The 22607-nt window shown below is 32.9% G+C and overlaps 1 protein-coding gene, 1 non-coding gene and 1 pseudogene across 2 annotated transcripts; all 3 read right to left on the reverse strand.

Annotated features, from left to right (window-relative positions):
• Positions 1-1227: 1227 nt before the first annotated feature.
• Positions 1228-1309, reverse strand: TRNAS-GCU. The gene has a single exon. It is a non-coding gene; the product is annotated as a tRNA-Ser (tRNA).
• Positions 1310-1347: 38 nt separating this feature from the next.
• On the reverse strand, positions 1348-3246 carry LOC116116884 (thioredoxin-like 3-1, chloroplastic). The gene is made up of 5 exons (XM_031402929.1): positions 2862-3246; positions 2702-2776; positions 2022-2088; positions 1877-1894; positions 1348-1772 (listed from the first exon to the last, which is right to left on the reverse strand). Exons 1-5 carry the CDS (start codon positions 3170-3172, stop codon positions 1674-1676), a joined length of 570 nt encoding a protein of 189 aa, XP_031258789.1. The 5' UTR covers positions 3173-3246; the 3' UTR covers positions 1348-1673.
• A 15773-nt stretch (positions 3247-19019) lies between these two features.
• LOC116116869 lies at positions 19020-20686 on the reverse strand (annotated as a pseudogene).
• Positions 20687-22607: the final 1921 nt, after the last annotated feature.

Genomic DNA, 22607 nt, shown 5'->3' on the forward strand with positions numbered 1-22607 from the left:
TTCTACATATCTAGTTCCAATACATCAAAAACCAGTTGAGAGTACGCTCAAGTCAGTGCGAGTTGAACACTTGTTTTTGGTGCAATAGGATGCACCAAAAATAGTTTTCATATCTTCATCATATGCTTATATATATTGGTAGTTGTCATAGATAAAATCTTTTGTCAAATGGCAATGGTCAAGCCTTTGAGAATTTAGATACTTATTAAGGTTAAAAGCATTGTTTTAAAACCTGGACAGGAGGGCAATCCGTTTTGTTGCCCAGGTCACGACGTCAGCGACAATTTTGTTTAAAAAAAATTACATATTAATCCCTTAAATTTTAATATATTAAAAATTCTCTTAAAAAAATCTAATTAGTCCCTAAATTTTTTATTTATTTAAAAAATGCCCAAAAAAATTATCAATTAATCCTTAAACTTTTGACATAGCTCCAAAACACCCTTATAAAATTTATCAACCTTTATAATTTTGAAATATTACAAAAACCCCCCTAAGACTTGAACCAGAGTAAAAAAGTTGCTTAGTCCCGGTTGGATCGGCCGGTTCGGTCCGGTTTTTAAAACAGAGGTTAAAAGCATAATATTGTTTTAGTAATTCTATATTAGCTTCTCATGAGGATTAGTCGAAGTATGTATAAATTGGTCCGAACACCTCAATTACTGAAAAAAAAAAAATAAATAAAAATAAAAATAAATGTATGTGCTATCGTGGAAAAATATTGTGTATCTCCTATGATTACTAAAATCCTTTATAAATATATGGAAAACTCTTAGTACAATTATGTAATACATTTCAATAATAGTGTATGCAAAGAGGATAAGATTTCGGTCTCTTATGTATAAAAGTTTGTGAATATAATATAGCAATAATAAATTCTTATAGGAGGGTTGGCTTTGCTCCCTTATTTAGTAGTTTCATTTCTAATTGTAGAAATAATTGTTTTATATCAATTTAAAATTAGTCTTATGTATTCCGCACGTTACCCTAATACTAATGCAAAATTGTATAATTTTTATACAAATCAAGAGTTTTGACATTATATTGTTCTTTAAAAAGAAATGGTAATGATTTATAATTTATTCCATAATTAACTTAGTAAATTATTATGATAAAAGGTAACAACATATGAAATCAAGAAAAGAAATAAATAAAATAAAAAAGGCAATCACATTAAATAGAAGAGTTGTATGCTCAATTTAAAACAATAAAAGTGCAATGAATAAACGTCGCCTGAGAGATTCGAACTCTCGCGGGGAAACCCCATGTACTTAGCAGGCACACGCCTTAACCACTCGGCCAAAGCGACGAATTGATTGTGTTGCATTTAAAATTCTTTATGTCACATACATTTTTAATGTACCATTACACCCTCTCCAAATGGTCTTGCTCTACTAGACATCGTTACTCCAGCAACATAACACCATATAAAGTTTCCGAACATTGAAACTACTTTAATATTGTGATTTACTTTTAGATGAGTAATCGTCGTTAACTTTAAAGGGTGCATACATAGGTAAGCGGTGTGACGATTAGTAAGTTGGAACTTACAATTTGCAAAATCAAAATTTTGTTGAGGTTTCGAATGGAAAACTTGGAATTATGTACATGATTTTTCTGTAGGAAAAAAAGTAAATTGTATATATAAAGCATGAACAATAGCATGCAATTCATCATATAAACTTCTTGATCATTTCTCTTACTTCTTCAATCACAAGCCATGCTTTATGCCCTCCAATTACTTCTGATTTCATCTCACCATCTTTCCATATCTACAATACAATTAATTAATTATACCATCAAGTTTCAAGTCTCTTATGGTTTCGTTTTGATCAAATTAATGCTTTCAACAAAGAGAAAGCGGTGAAACACATACCTGAATTGTTGGCATTTTCTGAGCAAAGAGAAACCATAAAACATCATTAGAATGTTGGACATTTTCAGCTTCTAATGTTAGATGACAGTAACAGATCGTTTACCACCACCAATAAGCCATGTTCAAAACATATAAATATACTTACAGAGATGTTTCCACGCTTGACTAAACCTTGAGGTACCTTGTTGACATCTACGTAGTAAAACTTTATTCTGAAGTACAAGAAAGAAGAAAAATGTTGATTAGGATGTAAGCATTATACTACTTTGATCAAATTAGTTCTTGGATGGAAGAGAGTAATTAGCGGTTGAATCAAGCCCAAGATCACAATGACAGTCGATGTTTAATCAAACACTGAGCTTAATGGTGAAAGTTCATAATACAACTATTTATGAGAAATTCTCTTCTATATCCGACAAGTAAGGTCATATAAAAGAAAATGTTTAGTTTCTGTAATTTGCTTTATGAGAGAGTAATGCGTGTATCAACACGCACAGCCGGGTAATCCTCTGGTGACTATCCCCATTAAAAATAGGGAAATCAAACTCAGGGTCTCTTGAGTAATACACCCGACAATCCCTATTTGACCACCCGACCATGGATAACATAAACCGATTTAGAGATAAAATTAACATCTATATACAATTTAAGGTTATAGTAATACAATGAAATGTGACACCTTCATGGTTAATTTCTTCTTACTCTTAATAAATCTTTTTATAATTGATTCAACTTGCAAGGAACTAAATGGTCATGAAATCAACTTAATACTACGATCTACAAAAAGGTTATTGATTCATAATGGTAGAAGGAAAAGAGAATTACTTGGTATCATATTCAGCTGCCATTTTCTCCAACTTAGGCTTCAAATAGATGCATTTCCGGCACCAAGAAGCCATCCTAATCAACCATACAAAAAAAACTCCTAAGACTGACTGCTTAAGCATCAAATCAAGATTACAAAGTGAAAGTGATGATTGATTACCAGTCTATGAGAACAGGCTGAGAAAGCTCTTGAGCGCGAGCCAAAATCTGGTCAAGCTCATCGCCATCATTTATGGCTTCCATATCTACAGAAGTTGGTCTTGATAAATCAGGCCACAAAGCTTCAACTCTCACATCTCTTCTCACATTAATCTTCTTCTTATTATGCTTTCTACTGCTTAACCCAGAAGCACTTTTTTGCAGTAACAAGCAATTCCCAGAAGCAGAAGCACTCCATAGCTGCTGCTGCTCTCTTTGATAGCAAGCTTCTCTGTAGAGAACACTTGAATTTGCTGATAGTGTTGCAGCCATTTTTGTTTATGTTTATGTTTTCGTTTTACTGTTGATGTTAAAATATCTAAAAGAGCAGTGAGATATTTAGTGAGCTTCTTCGTTTTTCTTTGCGTTTTGGTTCTGTTGAAAATGGAATGCTTATCCGGAAGGTGAGTTGGGATGGAACGCAAGGATTGGGTATGGGCCCACATATATAGAGACAATTTTTTTTTTCCTTTTTATTTCTATTAATTTAAAATTTAATTTGGGTTTTTAATAATTATAAATACTATTGTTTTAGTTTTCGTAAAGGACGTTAATATACTAGAACATAATCACTCAATAATCACGATGAAAAAAAAAATCTAGAATATAGCAAAAATCTAATATTATTATTTTTTTTTTTTATAATCAAAGTGTTCGGATTAATTTATGCTTACCTTAATAATCTCTTGGAATCTCGAAACTATCGATCAAGTAAGAGTTCCAGTGACTATCTCTATTAACATCTGAGAAGAGATTCAAATTCAAAACCTTTTGAATAATATATTTAAGAGTTCTTATCGAACCGCTCAACCAACCAGAAATAATTAATCTTATATCATGTTTACGATTAATTAAGGAAGATATTATATATACATTTAAATGCATTAATCCTATGGTTCAACAATTATGTAAAAACTCATGTAGAAAAATACGAGGCTCTCAAATCTAACCCTATTCAATATTACAAAATATCATAATAATGTTTATTTTAAATAGGAGTACTCTTTTATGTGCATCGGTTAAATCACACTTGGGAAAACTCTATCAAAAGCTTCTCAGTGAAGCCCAATAAAACCAATACTCTGGGCTGCAACCCAAATACTTGAAGCCCAACAAATGTCCAGGTTGAGGCTTTTGATTCATCACATAGATAGATGAATGAATTTGAGGGTAGCACACCTAAATTATTGAAAGAAACAAAAATGAAACTAGTGTTTTGGAAGCTTGAATTTAAAGAGGGGGTACTTGTGATTTAAAAAGGTAAAGCAAATTCATAGCTTTTGTCTAATGTTTCTATCATTGATAGTATGTTAATTGAAATGCACTCTTTATCATGTGAATGGGGATGATTTTGTATTCTTTTAAAGCATGAACCCTAATTTATTACTCATACCCATTTTCTCTTTTAACTAGCTAAAGTTCCTTCTTTACTTTAGACATATATTTGGGCTCAAACTCTTTTTCCCTTGTACTTAGACCAATAAATTTGAGTTATTTACTTTGTAGCTTTGTGATGAACGTTTGATCCTAAACGTACACTACATGTAGAGGGAGCTTTCGACAGAGCAGTGCTATTCTTAGAGATCGAAAAGAACAACAACGACAAAAACACTCTATTGGATTGAGACTAAAGAGAGACAAACATTAAAGGAGTAAATGATAGTAGAGACCCTATTAGTCCTTGGCCGAAATGATGGATACAAGACACCAAGCGTATCGACCCAAGTAGTGTCGTAGCTAATTAACGCATATAATTCGTATAGCTTTTTCATATGTTAAAAAAGAAAAGAAAAGTGATAAAGTGAAAGTCAATGTCCTCATTTGAGTTTATAATACACCATCAAAGCTTTCTTCTTTTGCATCTTTATAGCCCAAATGAAAGTGCAAATTGTTAAATATATAGATAGGTACATCAAAAGCTGAAATTGAGCATGCCACCATTGATTCTTTAATCTTGTAAAGTTTTTGCATTCTTATAACAACAAAATGATTGGATCACCTTTCTTTAATTTTCTTTAAACTTTCTTATTAGCTCTCAAAAGGGAAATGGGCAAGCTATGAAGTTTCTAGGAAGTTTTTTTTTTTTTTTTTTTTAAATAAAATAATGATGGGGTTGTGACAGGAGATCCGCCCTTAACTCCACTCTTGATTCAAAAGGTTTATTATTCTGTCTGAAGATAACATTACATGTCTAATTGTCTATAGAGACTATCATGAGTAGTGCCTAGTTGGAACCCCTTTCGTATTAGGTGTATACAGGGACGTAGACACACTATAACATATGGGTTCAATTGAATCCATCCAAAATTTTATAGGATTTATAATTTTGACCCTACTTAAATTAATATTGAACCTATTCAAACTTTGAAAAAAAAAAAATTTTATATTTTATAATATTTATAACTTTAACCCTACTTAAATTCATATTAATCCCACAAAATTTTATTATAAATTTATTAACTTAAATATTTTAAACACACTCACTAAAATTCATCTTCATTAGGATGGGGATTGCCCACAAGTCCTTGTTGAGGACATTCATGATTTGTTGCTTGGAATGCACTTCTAAAGTTGCTTTGCTTTTCACACACATGCACAAATTCTGATCAAATCTGCAAACCAAAATTATTTCCAGGCCAATGATAAAATACCCACTTGGTAATGAGGCCACCTCATTCATTGTAAATAATATCAATAATAAATAAATAAATGAAAAATTATATATTTACTGGTTCTACATGTTGACGCTCTATCTCAACTGACATGAAGTACGATGTGGGGAGTCCCCAACCTGATCACGTCGCACTCCATGTCAGTCGAGATGAGAAATCGGTAAGTATAATCTTACCTACTAAAATATAATACCAAAACATCGATTACTTAATATATTATCTACTTATACTAACTATTCAAATCAAATTTTCTTGAAACTTTCTAAAGTATTTATTTAAGTAATTGTGAAAGTTTCTAGGCAACTTTTCAACTTTCTAATCTTCTTGCTTGGTCCTTACAAATGGGAACGTAGTAAGAATTTATGTTGCATTGAATTGCTACACATAACAGAATTTGCTGTAGACTTTTCTCGAGAAAATGAAATTTTCTGGGACATAATTAACAGGAAAAGAAAATTCATATATGTAGACTTGCAAATGAATACACTTGACCAAGGAAGAAGACTTTGATTAAGTCAAATGAAAGCAAAATATTTATCACATTGGATTAAGGAGAAGCATTATGATAACTTGTGTGACATATAAGCATTTTATTTTCGATCATTTGAATTCACAAAAAATTTCAAATGCAAATATTTTTAATAATTTTAAAATCAGAATTTACATTCCTTACATCAGCGTTACATTAAAATACAAAATTTCAGTCAATTTTTTATTTTATTAAAATGTAAAATTGATACACCGAAGATATTAATTAGATTAATGGATAATTTTGATAACATTATGGCATAATATTATCAAAATTCATAATGTTTTTGGAATTTAATGTTAATACAACATCGTTGGTTGGCAAAAATAAAAAATAAAACAAAATGTTAAACCAACTAACCAGATGTTTTATAGTAAACTCTCGTGTTTTTAACCTTTTTGGTGAGCACCCAATGGTTTTGGAAATACGATCCTAACCATAGTGTGTTTAGTTTTTTTTTTTGTTTTTGGTAGTGAGCCTTCGCTGGTTTCAGAAATGTGAACCAAATCCTTGTGTGCTTGGCCTTTGTTATGGTGAACACTTGTTGATTTCAGAAATTTTATCAATTCAATCTTAAAAAACGTCAAATCCTTGAAATTTGAATAGAATAATCTAACAATCCAAAAAAAAAAAAAAAAAAAGAGAGAGAGTTAAAATTGCATTTCCAAAATCAATCGTCACTCACTACCAAAATGATAAACGTTTGGGAGTTCAACTGCATTCTAAAACAAACGAATACTCACTTAAAAAAAAAAAAAAAAAAACATAAAAAAAGAAGCTATTTTTAGTTTTTCAATATAATAACTTAATTTACAATCATATTTAAGTTAAGAAATCGTTGAATATAAAAATCTTGACTGTCCACAATTGTTTAATCTACATTTAAAAAAGATTCCACCTAGCACCTAGATTTAAATCGTTGATTTTTTGGCTTCTAGTTAATTTACCATAATGTTCTTCTTCAATTAAAGTTAACATACGAATCTTAACGACGAGTGAAAAATTGTTTTTCTCAAAGTTTTTGAGTGACAGAACGTAAGTAGCCAAACCTTGGGTGGAAATTTGTCATTCACTCTAACCTTCAACCTATACATTAAAAAATTTCTAAGACCTTACATCAAAGACAGATCAAATATGTGACATAGAAGTGCTTAAATGGTGAAAAAAAAAAAAAAAAAGTGCTTGATGAGTCACACAAAATAGTGGGAGAAACCATGTGAAAGGTTTAGCTTAGTTTAGCTTAGCTTGCAATAATTTTAGAGGGAGAAATAGAATGTGGGTTTGTCGGTGGAGAAAAAATAAATATATGTGTGTTGCCCAATATGATTTAATTGTTGGAATTTAATGCCTTGGGACCTATCTTCGTTGTCATTTTCTTTATTATGGGTTGTTTTTTTTTTTTTTTTTAAATTGTAGATTCCTATTTACAATTATGGGTCAAATTTTTGAATATGGTTCCTAAATATTTTACATATATTATTTAAAAAATCTCTATTAATTGCAAGGATACATCAGTCATACAACGAACACCCAGTAAATTTACGTTGTTACTATATTTTATTCTCTTTCATTGATATTTATATTTTTTGTCATTAAATTTAATTTCTATATAACTTAAATGTATTAGTTTGTGGTACTACTATTACGAGACATGTACTATACTAAAATTTCTAAATTTTGATATATATTAATATATAAATAATCAATATATCAAATACTTTCATAAACATAAATCAATTATATAAGAAATAATATTTCTATAATTTTTTAAACTTATCAATTTTGATAAAGGAAATAGTATATGATACAATATACATTAATTTTTGTTAACATACATAAATTTATTTTATAATTAAAAGAATATCAAATTAATTAATTATTATTTATTATCACTTAGGAATTTTAATAGATATGTACAATTAGTGTTTTACTCAAATTCATACAGTGATAAAATAATCATAATACCATTGAAAATATATTTGATAGTAATCTATTGTATATTTATAATTGTACAATAATCAAAAGTTAATTAAAAATCATAAAATAGGTGTCTATCATGTAAATTATATTTCAAGGAAAATCTCAATCATATAATTAAAATTGTAATGAATAATTGTCAAACTTATAAATAATATATATATATTTCTAGGTTGGGAATGCTTTTAGAAGTACATAAGTTACTTTTCTAAATCACAAGTTTTAATTAATTTAAATTTTACATGTTTTTTTAATTAGTACTTTCAACTTAGAGGTCCAAAAGAGATCCTTGTGCTTGACTTACAATCAAAAGAAAAAAAAAAAAAAGCATTCCTAGCTTCTCTTGCAATTTTTTATTTGTCACTTGATGACACGATGAAATTCACTAAAAAAAAAAAAATATAAAGGTTATATGAACAGGACTAACAAATCTTGTCTATCAAGAAAAATCATATTTAAACGAATAACAAAAATAAATAAATAAGAAAAAATGCATGAGATATAAAAACATAACAAAAACTTACATTTTATGAATTTCAAAAATACTCCTAGGCTTATTAACGTATTTCGAAATGTATATTAAAAAATGGGTAGAAAACAATTCTAAAATATTTCAAAAATATTTTATAAATAAATCTACTACATGCTAATACTTGAATTCACCATACCATCTGATACTACAGTGCGGCCGCAATACTACTTGTTCATTTCATCCGAAGATATGTAATTTAAGGGTTTCGAACAGTGCACAATTGAGAGTGACATGTTGAAATTAGGAAACAAATGCTATGATAACTATTCCGATATTCAGCTGTTTGCATCGTGCCTAGGGCTGCAAACGAACCGAATAGTTTGCGAACGTTCGTTGTTCGTTCGATTACTGTTCGATAATGTTCGCGAACATTTGTTCGCGAACAGTTCGATATTCGTTCGATAATATTTTCGAGTCGAGTTCGAACAGGGTGGTTCGTTCGATTATGTTCGCGAACACTATACGTTCGACTAATCCATCCGTTCGCGAACAATCGTTCGATTGTTCTTTCGTTTATGTTCGAAAAAATGTTATCATTATTATAATTAAATTTTTTTTTTCATTTTATATTATGTTGGATTTACTTTGGTGAATTTTTTTTAATGGTAATCAATAATAAAATATTATGATCTTTTGTTTTTCTTATATATATAATATGTTTGGATTTTTTCTTTTCCAATGTCATCAATAATGAAATATAAGGTAATAACATTTTAATTAAAAAGTAATAAATTATTATGATAACTACATGACAAATTTAATAACATAATATTTGTATAATCAAGTAATATTAATATAATAAATCCAATAACATAATAGCTTCTATTTTTCTAAATGTAATCAATAATTAATATTATAGATAGCATTTCAATTAATAAATAATAAATATAGTATGGTAAATTGATAAACATAACATATTGTATAATCAAGCGATGTATATATAACAAATTAATAATATAATAGCTTAATTAAACCTAAATTAATCACACATTTGTATAGATCATATATTACAATAAACTCTCATACACTATGAATTTATAGGTGTTGATACAAAATATATATGTAGACAGTAATGATAACATATGTATTGATCATATGTTACAATAGACTTTCATTCCACTATAAATTTATGAGTGTTGATACAAAATATATATGTAAACATTTAAAATATTTATGATAATTTATGTAATGATAATAAATATATGATAACCTATAATTTTGGTAATTTCATGACATATTTAACCTATGACTAATATATGTATGATAATAATTTTGTATATACACAATTATACATTGTATATGACAAATTAATCACACATATATGTTGATCATATATTATAATAGACCTTCATTTCACTATGAATTTATGGGTGTTGATACAAAATGTATATGTAGACAGTAATAATAATATATATTTATATATAACAAATTAATCACACGTATGTATTGATCATCTATTACAATAGATATTCATTTCACTATAAATTTATACGCGTTGATACAAAATATATATGTAAAAATTTAAAATATTTATGATAATTTATGTAATGATAATAAATATATATGTAAACAAATTCTTTTTGTTTGTGTCATGTTTGATATTGAACTAAATTTGTTTTGAACGATTTATTGTTCTGTTTAATTTATTTTGAAGTTTTATTATTTATGATGGTTAGTTATTTTAATTTACTGAGTTTTTATTGATTTGTTTAAAATATAAATATAGATAGAGAATTGGTTTATTTTCAAATATTGAATTAAATAGGTATGAATTATAAATTGTTGCATATTTGTTTTTTAGAGCATCAATTGGAAAGTTGGTGTATATTTTTTATTCGAACAGATATTCAAACGAGTTATTCGAACAAGTATTTACAAGTTATCGAACGAGTTATTCGAACAAGTATTTAGAAATTATCGAACGAGTTAGTCGAACAAGTTAGTCGAACGAACACGAACGAGTTACGAACGAACGCGAACGAGCTTTTTGTTAATCGAACGAACACGAACACACATCATGTGTTCGTTCGAACACGAACACGAACATGAACACGAACAATCGAACATGCTTATCGAACGATTTTCGAACGGGCCTGTTCGTTCATGTTCGGTTCGATTGCAGGCCTAATCGTGCCTATGTAAGCATGTTAATAATGGACAAATTGAGTGCCCATGAAAACAATTTGAACAAAGATTGGGAGTCCCTTTCGGCCATGATAGGACGGTGAAAGTGTGAAACACCCTTTTAAACTTGGATTACTAGCCATGAGAACAGAATCTCCCTGGCTTTAAGCTTTATAAATATGGTGATGTGGCATCAATAATTAAATTAAATTAAATCAAATCCAAATCCTAAAAATAAAACAATGAAACCAATTAGTCACCGACACAATTAGACCATTAAATTACACAAAAGTCCACCTTAATTGTACGGCTCTTCAAATCTAATTTTTTTTTTTTTTTAGATCTTTGACGTGTATTTTGGTTCTTTAATAGAATAAATAATCTATTGTGGTGTATATCATCTATCAAAAAACTTACAAAATTAATAGTTTATTTTTTCCACTCTTTTATAATATAAACGTACACATTTGGCAATGAGTAATGCTATGTTTACTCACGAACTTACTAACCACTTTATTCATCTTTGTTAAAATTACATATAGTATCCGTACTATACTTATGGTACCTGTACTATGCTTTATATTTACAAAGGTTAGTAAGATGGTTAGTAAGTTCGTGAGTAAGCATAGCATTATTATTTGACAATTTTCTCAAACTCTAGAAAGGTGCAATGCTATAGTAACAAAGGGGTGGAGATTCCGAATGGCACTGACTATGCTATTGGTTGGACTTGCTACTCGGCTTTTTGTCAGTCATGGGTCCATCCAACGACAACCAGTCACAAACCACAAATTTATGTCGGTCATATTTTAATCCACATTTAAAACATGAATGATGAAACCAAATGATTGATTACGATATAACATAATACAGAAAGATTAAAAGATAAATAAAGCTTCATCCTTGTTGCATCTATGAAAAAACTGCAGAAACTTATTATAATTATATATGAAAAATAATGTGAAGCCAAAACGGGGTCGTTTCATTTAAGTTCATTGAAGGAATTCTAGCCGTCAGATCAAGACAGATCAAAGGGTTGATATTTACTGATATGGGCATATATAAAAGAAGCAACAGTTATGTGAACAGCCGCATCTTTTGGTTAATAAGAAATGTTAGGGTTCGTGAGAGAAAAATTAGAGAGCAACTAGGGTTGAGTATTTGCTGGATTTTTCTGGGTATAATCTGGGTAGATTAGAAAGAGGGTTGCGTTTCCTTCTTAAGGCTGGTTTTTTTCCTCTGTTTCTTGTAGATTATAGAGAGATTCTTAAGCGAATAGGCCTAGGTAGAGTGTTGATCTGTTTTGGCAGTTTTGTATGGTTGTCTTCTTGTAATCGTTGGATATTCTTTTAGTGCTGTGAGTATTCGTATTTCAGAGCTCAACGTGGATGTAGTCTATCCAAGATTGGATAGACGAACCACTGTAAATTCGTGCCTTGATTTTGTGTGTGTGTGTCTTTTTTGATCTTGAATCTTGATTGTGTTTGTTTGTGTTGCGAATTGATTAATTAGGCTTGGGTTATAATAATGGTATCAGAGCCAAAGTTCTAAGGGGTATTTAGGTTTAGAAATCATTTGATTCTTGACGAATTCGAAAATTAGGGTTTGGAGGTTTGGAGGTTTTTCGATTTAAAGGTTCCTAGATCATTAGGACTTCGAATCTTGTTGAATCTTGTGATTAATTCATGAGATTAGGTCACAAACACAAGGGATTGACGAAATTCGTGCAAAATCGAAATTAGGGTTTTGTTAGGATTTGGGGGTTTTTTGGACTAAAGGCTTATAGAGCTTTAGGGTTTCGAATCGCCTTTGAATCTGGTCGAATTGGTCTGAGTCACAAACACGAGTCAGGGGAGAAATCTTGGTATTGTCTAAGGGCTGTAGTAGTCTTGTCACTTTCGTCTTGTTTGATAAAGTTTAAGGGCATTTCGGTTGGAACACCAGTAACTGCTTTAAAAACTGTCTGGCAGTACTTGGCAACCTTTGGTATAACAACGCCACGTACTCCTTAGATTGTCCGGCCCTGTCATTACAATACAATGAACACTACTCGTATGGAGATCTCCCAATACGATGGGAAGATCGATTTTAATACATGGAAAAAGAAGATGAAGGCCCTCCTTTCACATAATAAGGTACGACTTGCTCTGGAAAAAGATACCACCAAGTGGTCTGAAAAGAAACTAAAAAAGAAGGCTGAAGTGGATGAGGAAGCCTATAATCTAATCATAATGAATCTATCCGATGCAGTCCTACGAAAGGTAGATGGCATGGAAACACCGCTCACACTTTGGGGTAAACTCGAATCCCTTTATTCCTTACAGTCTGCACCAAACTTAGCATTTCTTAAAGGAGCTTTATTCTCTTATAAAATGGATGTTACTAAGTCTGTGGAAGAAAACCTTGATGAGTTTCTTAAGATGACATTAGTGTTGAAAGGTACAGATCAGGAGTTAGGAGATTCTAGTTTGGCGATGATACTGTTAAATTCATTGTCTGATGAGTACTTAGTGGTGAAAAATGCTTTACAATACACTGGGACAGTTCCTAGTGTTGACCTGATTATAGCTAGCCTGAAATCTAGGGAATTGGAGTTGAAAATACAGAAAAGGAATGGGAATAACTTGTTTGTCAAAAGTAGGACAGATCCTAGACAACTAGGAAGGGATAGTAACAAGAATTTCCAGCAACACATGAACCCTAAGACTAAGAAAAAAGAGAAGAATAACAAGTCTAAGGGAGAAACTAGGAAGTGTTTTCACTGTAATAAACCAGGCCACCTTAAGAAGAACTGCTATGATTGGATAAAGAAACAAAAACAGCACAATACAGAGAGTAATTTAGCTAGCACTAGTACTGGCATTGAAATTTCAGAAGCCCTCACTGTCTCAAACCAAGCTAGCAGTAAGGAATGGGTTCTAAATTCGGGATGCACCTTTCATATGAGCCCAAACATTCAATGGTTCCAGAACTTTAGGAAAAGAGAGTTAGGAACTATTTTCATTGGTAATAATCACTCTTGTAAGGTTCAAGGCACAGGAAACATAACCATTAGGTTAATAATGGTAAAGTCATAATGTTAACCATAAGGTATATACCTGACGTTAAAAGAAACCTGATTTCCTTAGGAACTTTGGATGAAGCTAGATGTAGTTACAAGACAGAAAAAGGGTCCATAGTTGTGTATAAGAATAATGAAATTTTGCTTGAAGGGGTCAAACAAAATGGGCTGTACATTCTGTGTGGTCAACATTGTGCATTCACTATAAATTCTGCTTTATCATCTACTAATCTGACTGTTACAGAGAAATGGCATTTGAGACTTGGCCACATAGGCCAAAAAGGTATGACAGTGTTAAGCCAACAAGGCTATTTTGGTAAGGAATCCATATCTAAATTAACTATCTATGAAGTTTGTGTGTTGGGAAAACAGCATAGAATGAGTTTCCAAAAGGGAACTCATCTGGCTAAAAAAGGGTTGGATTATGTACATGCAGATCTTTGGGGTCTTGAAAGGGTTAGAACACATAGAGGGAATTGCTATTTCCTTTCTATTGTGGATGATTATAGCATAAAGGTATGGGTGTACCTGCTTAGGTCCAAAGATGAAGCCTTAATCAAGTTTAAAGGCTAGAAAAACCTGGTTGAAAACCAAGTTAATAGGAAGGTGAAAACCTTTAGGACAGACAATGGCTTGGAATTCTGTAATCTGGAGTTTGACTCTTACTATGTAGAAGAGGGAATTTTGAGGCATAGGACAGTTAGGGGAACCCCTCAGCAGAATGAGGTTGCTGAGAGAATGAATAGAACCCTTCTAGAGAGGGTTAGATGTCTCTTATTCACAGCTGGTCTACCAAAAACCTTTTGGGGGGAAGCATTAGGTATAGTAGCCTATCTTATAAATAGAAGCCTTTCTAGCTTAATAGACTTTAAGTGCCCTGAAGAAAAGTGGTCTGGAAGGAGACCATCTCTTGAACACCTAAGAGTCTTTGGATGTGCTGCATATGTACATACAAGAGATGGAAAGTTAGAGTCAAGATCTCTTAAGTGTGTTTTTTTGGGATATCAAGAGGGAACTAAGGGTTATAGGCTGTGGGAAAGGGCTGCCCCAGGGGTTAAGGTAATTGTTAGTAGGGATGTGATTTTCAATGAAACTGTTTTTCTTTGTAAATCTGGTACTAATAGTACAGGTAGCTCACAAGAAGAGTCTGAAACTTCTAGACAAACTGGGACAACTCAGTTTGAGGTGGAGCCTGAAACTAATCCTGATAAATACATCCAAACAGATGAGACTGATCCACTTGAAGATCAACCACAGCAAAATCAAGAGCAAGAGGATGAAGATCACCCTATTGACAATATTGAAGTGGATCAGCATGGTAATCTGGCCCAATATCAGTTAGCCAGAGACAGAGTCAGGAGGGAGATCAGACCTCCTACAAGATACAGCTATGCTGACTTGTTCTATACAGCACTTGACAGGCTTTTTACAAGTGTATGAAATCGTGCAAGTAGTAAAACTCGAGTAAACGAGTGTCGAATCCCAAGGGAACTACCTACCAAGTACCAAACAATTATATTCTATTGCTATTTGATTAAACTGAAGTTTAAGAATGAATTTAATGAAAAAGTAAATAAACTAAAAACTAAGTACTAAATAAAGGCAGAATTTGTAAACACTTTGAAGTAAAAATCAATATGACTAAACCTAGGGCATAGATTTCACACCAATTTAATCCTATGCATTGACATCTGTTGTTAACCTAATCAAGCGTAATCTAAAAGCCCAATCCCCTATTATTCCACTAACTCTCTCTCGAGCAATAAGCACATTAACCCTTAAGCAACAACCCAAGATATCTCTAAATTGGATTTAGGAGCTAAAAGATCATTAAGCTCTATGGAATTTACTGAAGCCTCACAGATCGCGGTAACCTATCTCTAGCATTCGCTCAATCTATGGTTTTATTACCTACGACAAATCAGGTTCCATCTCTCGATCTCAACCTAACCCATGATATCATTCAACTCTTGGGCCCTTGAGAATTGAAAGCATTATGTACAGTAATAAAACTTAGAATTATAAACTCAATAAGAATTAACAACAATTCAAGTAAACACATATTCATAAATTGGGCTACATCTTAGCCCTAGAAAAGAGAATTAGTTCATAATGAAAATAACAAAATCCATCATTATATTCAATGACATCAGTTCAAGAAAGAAAAAGATAAAAACTTCTCTAATCGGTGAACGAGAGCTCTCAGGATCCTGATCTCTAACTTGATAGCCGTTTTCTTCTTCCAAAAAGTCCCCTTTAATTTCTTAAAAACTCTCTTTTATATCCCTAGGGTTCTTGGTCGTGCTTAGGAAAAATATTAGAAAACTTAACCCATTCAGATTCGGATTAGGGTAATGAATTAACACAAACCCGTGACCCATTGCCATGGCGGTAAGAATGGTCGCCGCGACGATCGTTCCTTCTGTCCAACGTCTCTATAAACTTCAGAATTAGATGAAGTCATCAACATGAATATTGTATCTCTCTGAATAAGCTTTCCAAAGCCACCAGAATCGTCAAATTCTGACTTCTACAGCTTAAGTTATGATAGAAACATCTAGGCATACTCATAATGAAGAATTTCCAGATTTTTCGTAACATCTTCGATGTACCGCAACTCCCTCATTTCGACCCTGATTCTTGTGCCGTTTGTTCCTACGCATCGTGAATCCTATTGACATCATTCTTTTCCCTTCAACAATTTGTTTGAGCCTGAAAACACTCAACATGCACCCGCGATCCCATAAATGGTATTTATGAAAGAAATAATCCAAATTCCACACTTTAAACACATTTTTCCATAAATAAACCAATTAAATCACTGACAAAATATAAACATTCAAGCTCTTATCAGCACTCCTGGCTAGTTTAGAGATACATTGATCAGAACCCAACACTTATGATGAGGCAATGAGTTCAAGGCATAGAAAAGAATGAGTGGCTGCTATGGAGGAAGAGATGGAGTCATTGCACTTAAACAAAACTTGGACACTAGTTCCAAAGCCAAAGAATCAGAAGTTGGTGGAGTGCAGATGGTTGTACAAACTGAAAGAAGGGATAAATGAATATGACCCACCAAGATTCAAAGCAAGGTTAGTGGCTAAGGGCTACACTCAGAGGACAGGTATTGATTTCACTGAAATATTTTCTCCAGTGGTTAAATTTAAAACTATTAGAATCATGCTGGCAATTGTTGTTCAATATGACTTAGAGATAGAACAACTGGGTGTTAAAACTGCTTTCTTGCATGGTGAGTTGGATGAGAAAATATTCACGAGTCAACCTGTAGGTTTCAAGGATAAAAAATTGCCTAACTGAATAAATCTCTGTATGGACTTAAACAGTCCCCTTGACAATGATACAAGAGGTTTGATGCATTCATAATAGGAAATGGATTCACTAGAAGCTTGTATGATAACTGTTTCTATTTTGCCTGTATGAATAACATGCCAATCTATCTTCTGCTATATGTAGATGACATGTTAAAAATTAGCAAGTCCATGTCTCAAATGAATGCTTTAAAGGCCAAATTAAATACTGAATTTGATATGAAGGACTTAGGGAAGGCAAAGAAAATACTAGGAATAATGATTGATAGAGATAGAAGTGCAAATACCCTTAAACTCCATCAATCCTTATACTGACAGAAACTGGTCTTAAAATTTGGTATGAATGAATCCAAAGCAGTGACAATGCCCTTAGCAAACTATTTCATACTTAGTAAGTCACAATCCCCAAAAACAGATTCAGATAGGCTGAAAATGGAGAATGTCCCTTATTCTAATGCCATAAGTTCTGTAATGTATTCCATGATATCCACCAAACCTGATTTAGCATATGCAATATCACTATTAAGCAGGTTCATGTCAAATCCTGAAAATGAACATTGGAATGCTTTAAAATGTTTGATGAGATACATTAATGGCACTGTTCAAATTGGTTTAATTTTCTGTAAAAGATATGCATCACTTGATCTAGTTGGGTATGCAGATGCAGATTTTGTAGGTGATCAAGACTCCAAGAAGTCCACAACCGCTTATTACTTTACACTGGGAGGCAACTGTGTTAGCTGGAAAGCAAAGTTGCAACCTCTGGTTGCACTTTCCACTACTGAAGCAGAGTACGTAGCAGTTTCAGATGCATTCAAGGAAGCAACATGGTTGCAAGGGATTCTGAAAGAAGCTGATCTGTTGAATGGCATAGCAACCGTTTACTCTGACAGTCAGAGCGCCATCCATTTGAGTAAGAACCCAATGTATCACGAACAAAACAAACATGTGGATGTCAGGCATCACTTCGTCAGAGACCTGATTGCAAAGGGAGAAATTAATCTTTTGAAGGTGCCTACTAAAGAGAATCCAGCAGACATGGGAACCAAAGTGGTGACCACAGCCAAGTTCAAGCACTGCTTGAACTTGCTTCACATCAGATAAACAATTTCTCTTAGAGCTGAGAAGAAATTTGGGATAGCTTACTGCACTATAAAAAGGAGTCCAGCAATGGAAAAGAAGAAAGGAAATAAATGAAAGGAAGAAAGTTGGCTTCAATGTGGAGACTGAAAAATAATGTGAAGCCAAAACGGGGTCGTTTCATTTAAGTTCATTGAAGGAATTCTAGCCGTCAGATCAAGACAGATCCAAGGGTTGATATTTACTGATATGGGCATATATAAAAGAAGCAACAGTTATGTGAACAGTTGCATCTTTTGGTTAATCAGAAAGGTTAGGGTTCATGAGAGAAAAATTAGAGAGCAACTAGGGTTGAGTATTTGCTGGGTTTTTCTGGGTATAATCTGGGTAGATTAGAAAGAGGATTGCATTTCCTTCTTGAGGCTGGTTTTTGTCCTCTGTTTCTTGCAGATTATAGAGAGATTCTTAAGCGAATAGGCCTAGGTAGAGTGTTGATCTGTTTTGGCAGATTTGTATGGTTGTCTTCTTGTAATCGTTAGATATTCTTTTAGTGCTGTGAGTATTCGTATTTCGGAGCTCAACGTGGATATAGTCTATCCAAGATTGGATAGACGAACCATGGTAAATTCGTGCCTTGATTTTGTGTGTGTGTGTTTTTTTATCTTGAATCTTGATTGTGTTTGTTTGTGTTGCGAATTGATTAATTAGGCTTGGGTTATAACAATATATAATGGATATATGTAATTAACTGGATTCCAGACTCAATCTAGACTAGTTAATGACATCTTCCATGAGGTCTGCATCATTTGCCATACCCTATAATGTTTCAGGTGAAAGGCAAGCTTCAATGTCTAACACTGCCTTCTTCTTCTCCAGGAAACACTGTTATCTTCCCATCAAACTTGTTTCATGGTCCGCTTCTTACTGCAATTGGTCTTCCCCACCCAAAATCATTGTCGTAAATGTTGAACCTTGGTGAACTACTAGTGACCAAAGCATTAGTTACCACGCTGTCCATTGTTGTTAGCTTTGGGCTATTCGTCCATGACTCTAAGAAGTTCATTAACTTCTCTTCTGTGTGCATAGCAACCATCTTGTTCATTTGCAATGCCACATAGCCAAGTCCTTTCTCTACTACCTCTCCTGCTTTCATTGCTACGATCCCAGTATGAACTGCATTTCCAAAATATTCTGCTTGCAATCTTTGTCTAGCACCGATCAACATGAGATAATTAATCTCTTCATTGGGATCAAGATGTTTGTTGCGGATTGCAGATCGCCAAAAGTGAGATAAGAGAGCTTGAAGAGAGGAGATTTTGTTGGTGCCTATCTCAGCATTGGCTTTTGCTTTGAGTTTTGCTATATTTTCCCTTGTAAAGTGAAAAACTCTTTGTTGCAGAAGTGGTGGAACGAACCTATTATAAAGTTGTTCGTTGGTCAAGAGAGGTATGCGAACAGGACAATCAATATCACGAACAAACCAGCGCTAAAGAAGAGGAGGTTTGGATAAACAATTCAAACCTCAAGAAATTTCTAACCAAGAATTGAAGAAATGCCAAAAAGATGAGCCATCACCAATGGTATGGTTAATGGTGCAACCAATAAAGATCCCATCTACAAGCTCAATAACTTGCACGGCGAGCAATGGCTTGGAGGTAGCCTCATGGTTCTTGAATGAAATAGAGACAACAACAGGAACAAAATATAATAGTAAAACAAATCAAACAGTAAACAAAGAAAATAACACGCGCAATTTACCCTGGTTCACCCAATGTGGACTACGTCCAACTGAGTCAATATTATTGCAATATGCCTCACCTCTCTCGTTTACAATGAATGAATTGCTCTCATTTATATAACAAGAGAAAAGTATGTTTATATACTAGGTTTAAGAGACTAAATCTAGTTTTACAAAGATTCCTATTCCTAAGCCCAACCCAATAAAGAATTAGTAACTTAGAGGAAATCCTACAGCGGTTATACATGGAAAAGCCCAAAACCCCCGAGTGCGTCTCCGTTACCCATTAATGCTGAAGTAGTCAACAACTCCAACAGTTCCTAACACCATTTAGTGGGAAAAAGGAGTAAACAATTTTAGGAACGTAGATAGGTTCAATGATATCTGCAATTGAAACTCCTTCAGCTACAACATGAATAAACTCGGCTCCAGCATTATTGCAACCTATAAAAAAATAGACTGTGTTATCGTCATGTTCAGTGGTGACAAAACGACCAGATAGCAGGGGAAAGAAGTCAAGCGTACATGAAATGGAGGTCTTAAGGTGGTGGATTATGGAGTTGAAGTTTGTGTTTTCTAATTCTTCATTGTATGGAGGTTTTGGTTTGTGAAAGAGAAGTCCCTTTTGGATGGAATCCACCAGAAAGAGCTGAAGATCCCAAGGAGTTAAATCAATCCTTAGGTTCGGTTTCTTGTGATTGGCTGCACAGATTCTGCTGGAGGTGATTAAACGAATGTTTGCCATTCTCTCTCAAAATATTGGTTCAAGTTTTGAATCAGAGAGAAGAAACAGAAAGGGAGAGTGGGGGGGAATAAATTGATAATGAGAGGTGAGGTGAGAATCAGAGTCTAGGCTTTTGTATTGGGTTTTGTTGAGGTCTCTCACCACTATACATAGTATAAGGCATATGCATCACATGCCTACTCTCATCAAACAAAAACAATGGCCTAATGACTATTTCAAAATACAATTTTACTATCCAGAGGTAATAATTTCCTTAATGGCTAAAGTCTTGCCGTGGTTTGTATAACTTTTTTATATGTTGAAAAAGAAAAAGGAAAAGAAAAAGAAAAAGGAAAACAGTTTGGGCATCAAAAAAGAAAGGTGATAAAGTGAATGTCAATGTCCTTACTTGAGTTTATAATACACCATCAAAGCTTTCTTCTTTTGCATCTTTAATGTATTATTTTATAAATTTAAGGAATTATTAATTTATTACAATAGTCCCACATCGGGACTGGCTAAAAATATTATTTAATAGAGATTATTAATTTATTGACGTTTAATTGTGTTTTAAATGTGTATCAATTAAAGTAATAACTTTATTATATATTGATGAATGGATTAGTTGGCATTGAATTGGAAAATCCCCCCTAAGTTATCAAATTTAAATGTGTAATAACTTTATTATATATTTACCGGTTCATACAAAATAGAACAAGATTATTGAGTAAGTTTAAGGTTATGATTTGTTCATTCCACTGAATGGTTCATCAAAGAGATAGATGAATGGATTTGAGGGTAGCACACCTAAATTATTGAAAGAAACAAAAATGAAACTCGTGTTGTCGAAACTTCATTATGATTTGTTATAACCTACGCATCAAATCCAACCAAAACACACAACAAGCAAAACAACACAGATCAAACAAACACACACCAAACACCAAGAATTATCGTGGTTCACTTGCTCAGTTTGAGCAAGCTACGTCCACGTTGAGCTCAGGAAACCAGTGAGCTCACTGCACTATATTTATCAAGATCACAGTACAGATTTCTACCCAATATCAAAATCGCCTCCAATCTTCTCAAGAACCCGTAACTTCCTAGCGACACTATTCCCTGTATCCCTAATGACCTGTATACACTAGCACACTCAAATGACCTGAAAACAGCCACTTGATTTACAGTTACATGATTCAAGACCACAAAAACCCAAACCCTAACAGATACGTTTTTGATTGACAGAGAAGAAAGAAATACAAATTTTCAATCAATCGATTCTACCTGTTTGCCTGCTTATATACCATTGACCTTCAGGCTCCTTTTCCACCATTGGATCTCCAGCCAGCCAACGCTCAAGATTAATCTCACCATTATCTCAAAATAACGTCGCTCCATTTAATGATGAAACGTCACCGTATAAAGCCATCACACCAACATGATTGATTTTAAAGAGGAGGTAATTGTGATTTAAAAAGCTACAGCAAATTGATAGCTTTTGTCTAATGTTTCTATCATTGATAGCATGCTAATTGAAATGCACTCTTCATCATGTGAATGGGGATGATTTTGTATTCTTTTAAAGCATGAACCCTAATTTATAATTCATACCTATCATCTTCTCTTTTAACTAGCTAAGGTTCCTTCTTTACTTTAGACATATATCTGGGCTTAACCCTAGCTTCCCAATCTCTAAATTGAACTTTTTCTCCCTCGTACTTAGACCAATAAATTTGAGTTATTTACTTTGTAGCCTTGTGGTAAACATTTGATCCTAAATGTACAATACAAGTAGAGGGAGCTTTCGACAAAGCAATGTAATTCTTAGAAATCAGAAAGAACAACAACAACAACAAAAACACTCTATTGGATCGAGACTAATGAGAGACAAAAATTAGGGGAGTAAATGATAGTAAAGACCCTATTAGTCCTTGGCTGAAAT

The sequence above is a fragment of the Pistacia vera genome, unplaced genomic scaffold (genome assembly GCF_008641045.1).
Source record: "Pistacia vera cultivar Batoury unplaced genomic scaffold, PisVer_v2 Contig787, whole genome shotgun sequence".
Taxonomy (NCBI): domain Eukaryota; kingdom Viridiplantae; phylum Streptophyta; class Magnoliopsida; order Sapindales; family Anacardiaceae; genus Pistacia; species Pistacia vera.

Coding starts and splice junctions, on each gene's coding strand:
- LOC116116884 (XM_031402929.1), bottom strand. CDS start 3,172: ATGGCTGCAACACTATCAGCAAATTCAAGTGTTCTCTACAGAGAAGCT. Junction 2,777..2,861: donor CAGCCTGTTCTCATAGACTG/GTAATCAATCAT, acceptor ATGGTTGATTAG/GATGGCTTCTTGGTGCCGGA. Junction 2,089..2,701: donor GCAGCTGAATATGATACCAA/GTAATTCTCTTT, acceptor CTTGTACTTCAG/AATAAAGTTTTACTACGTAG.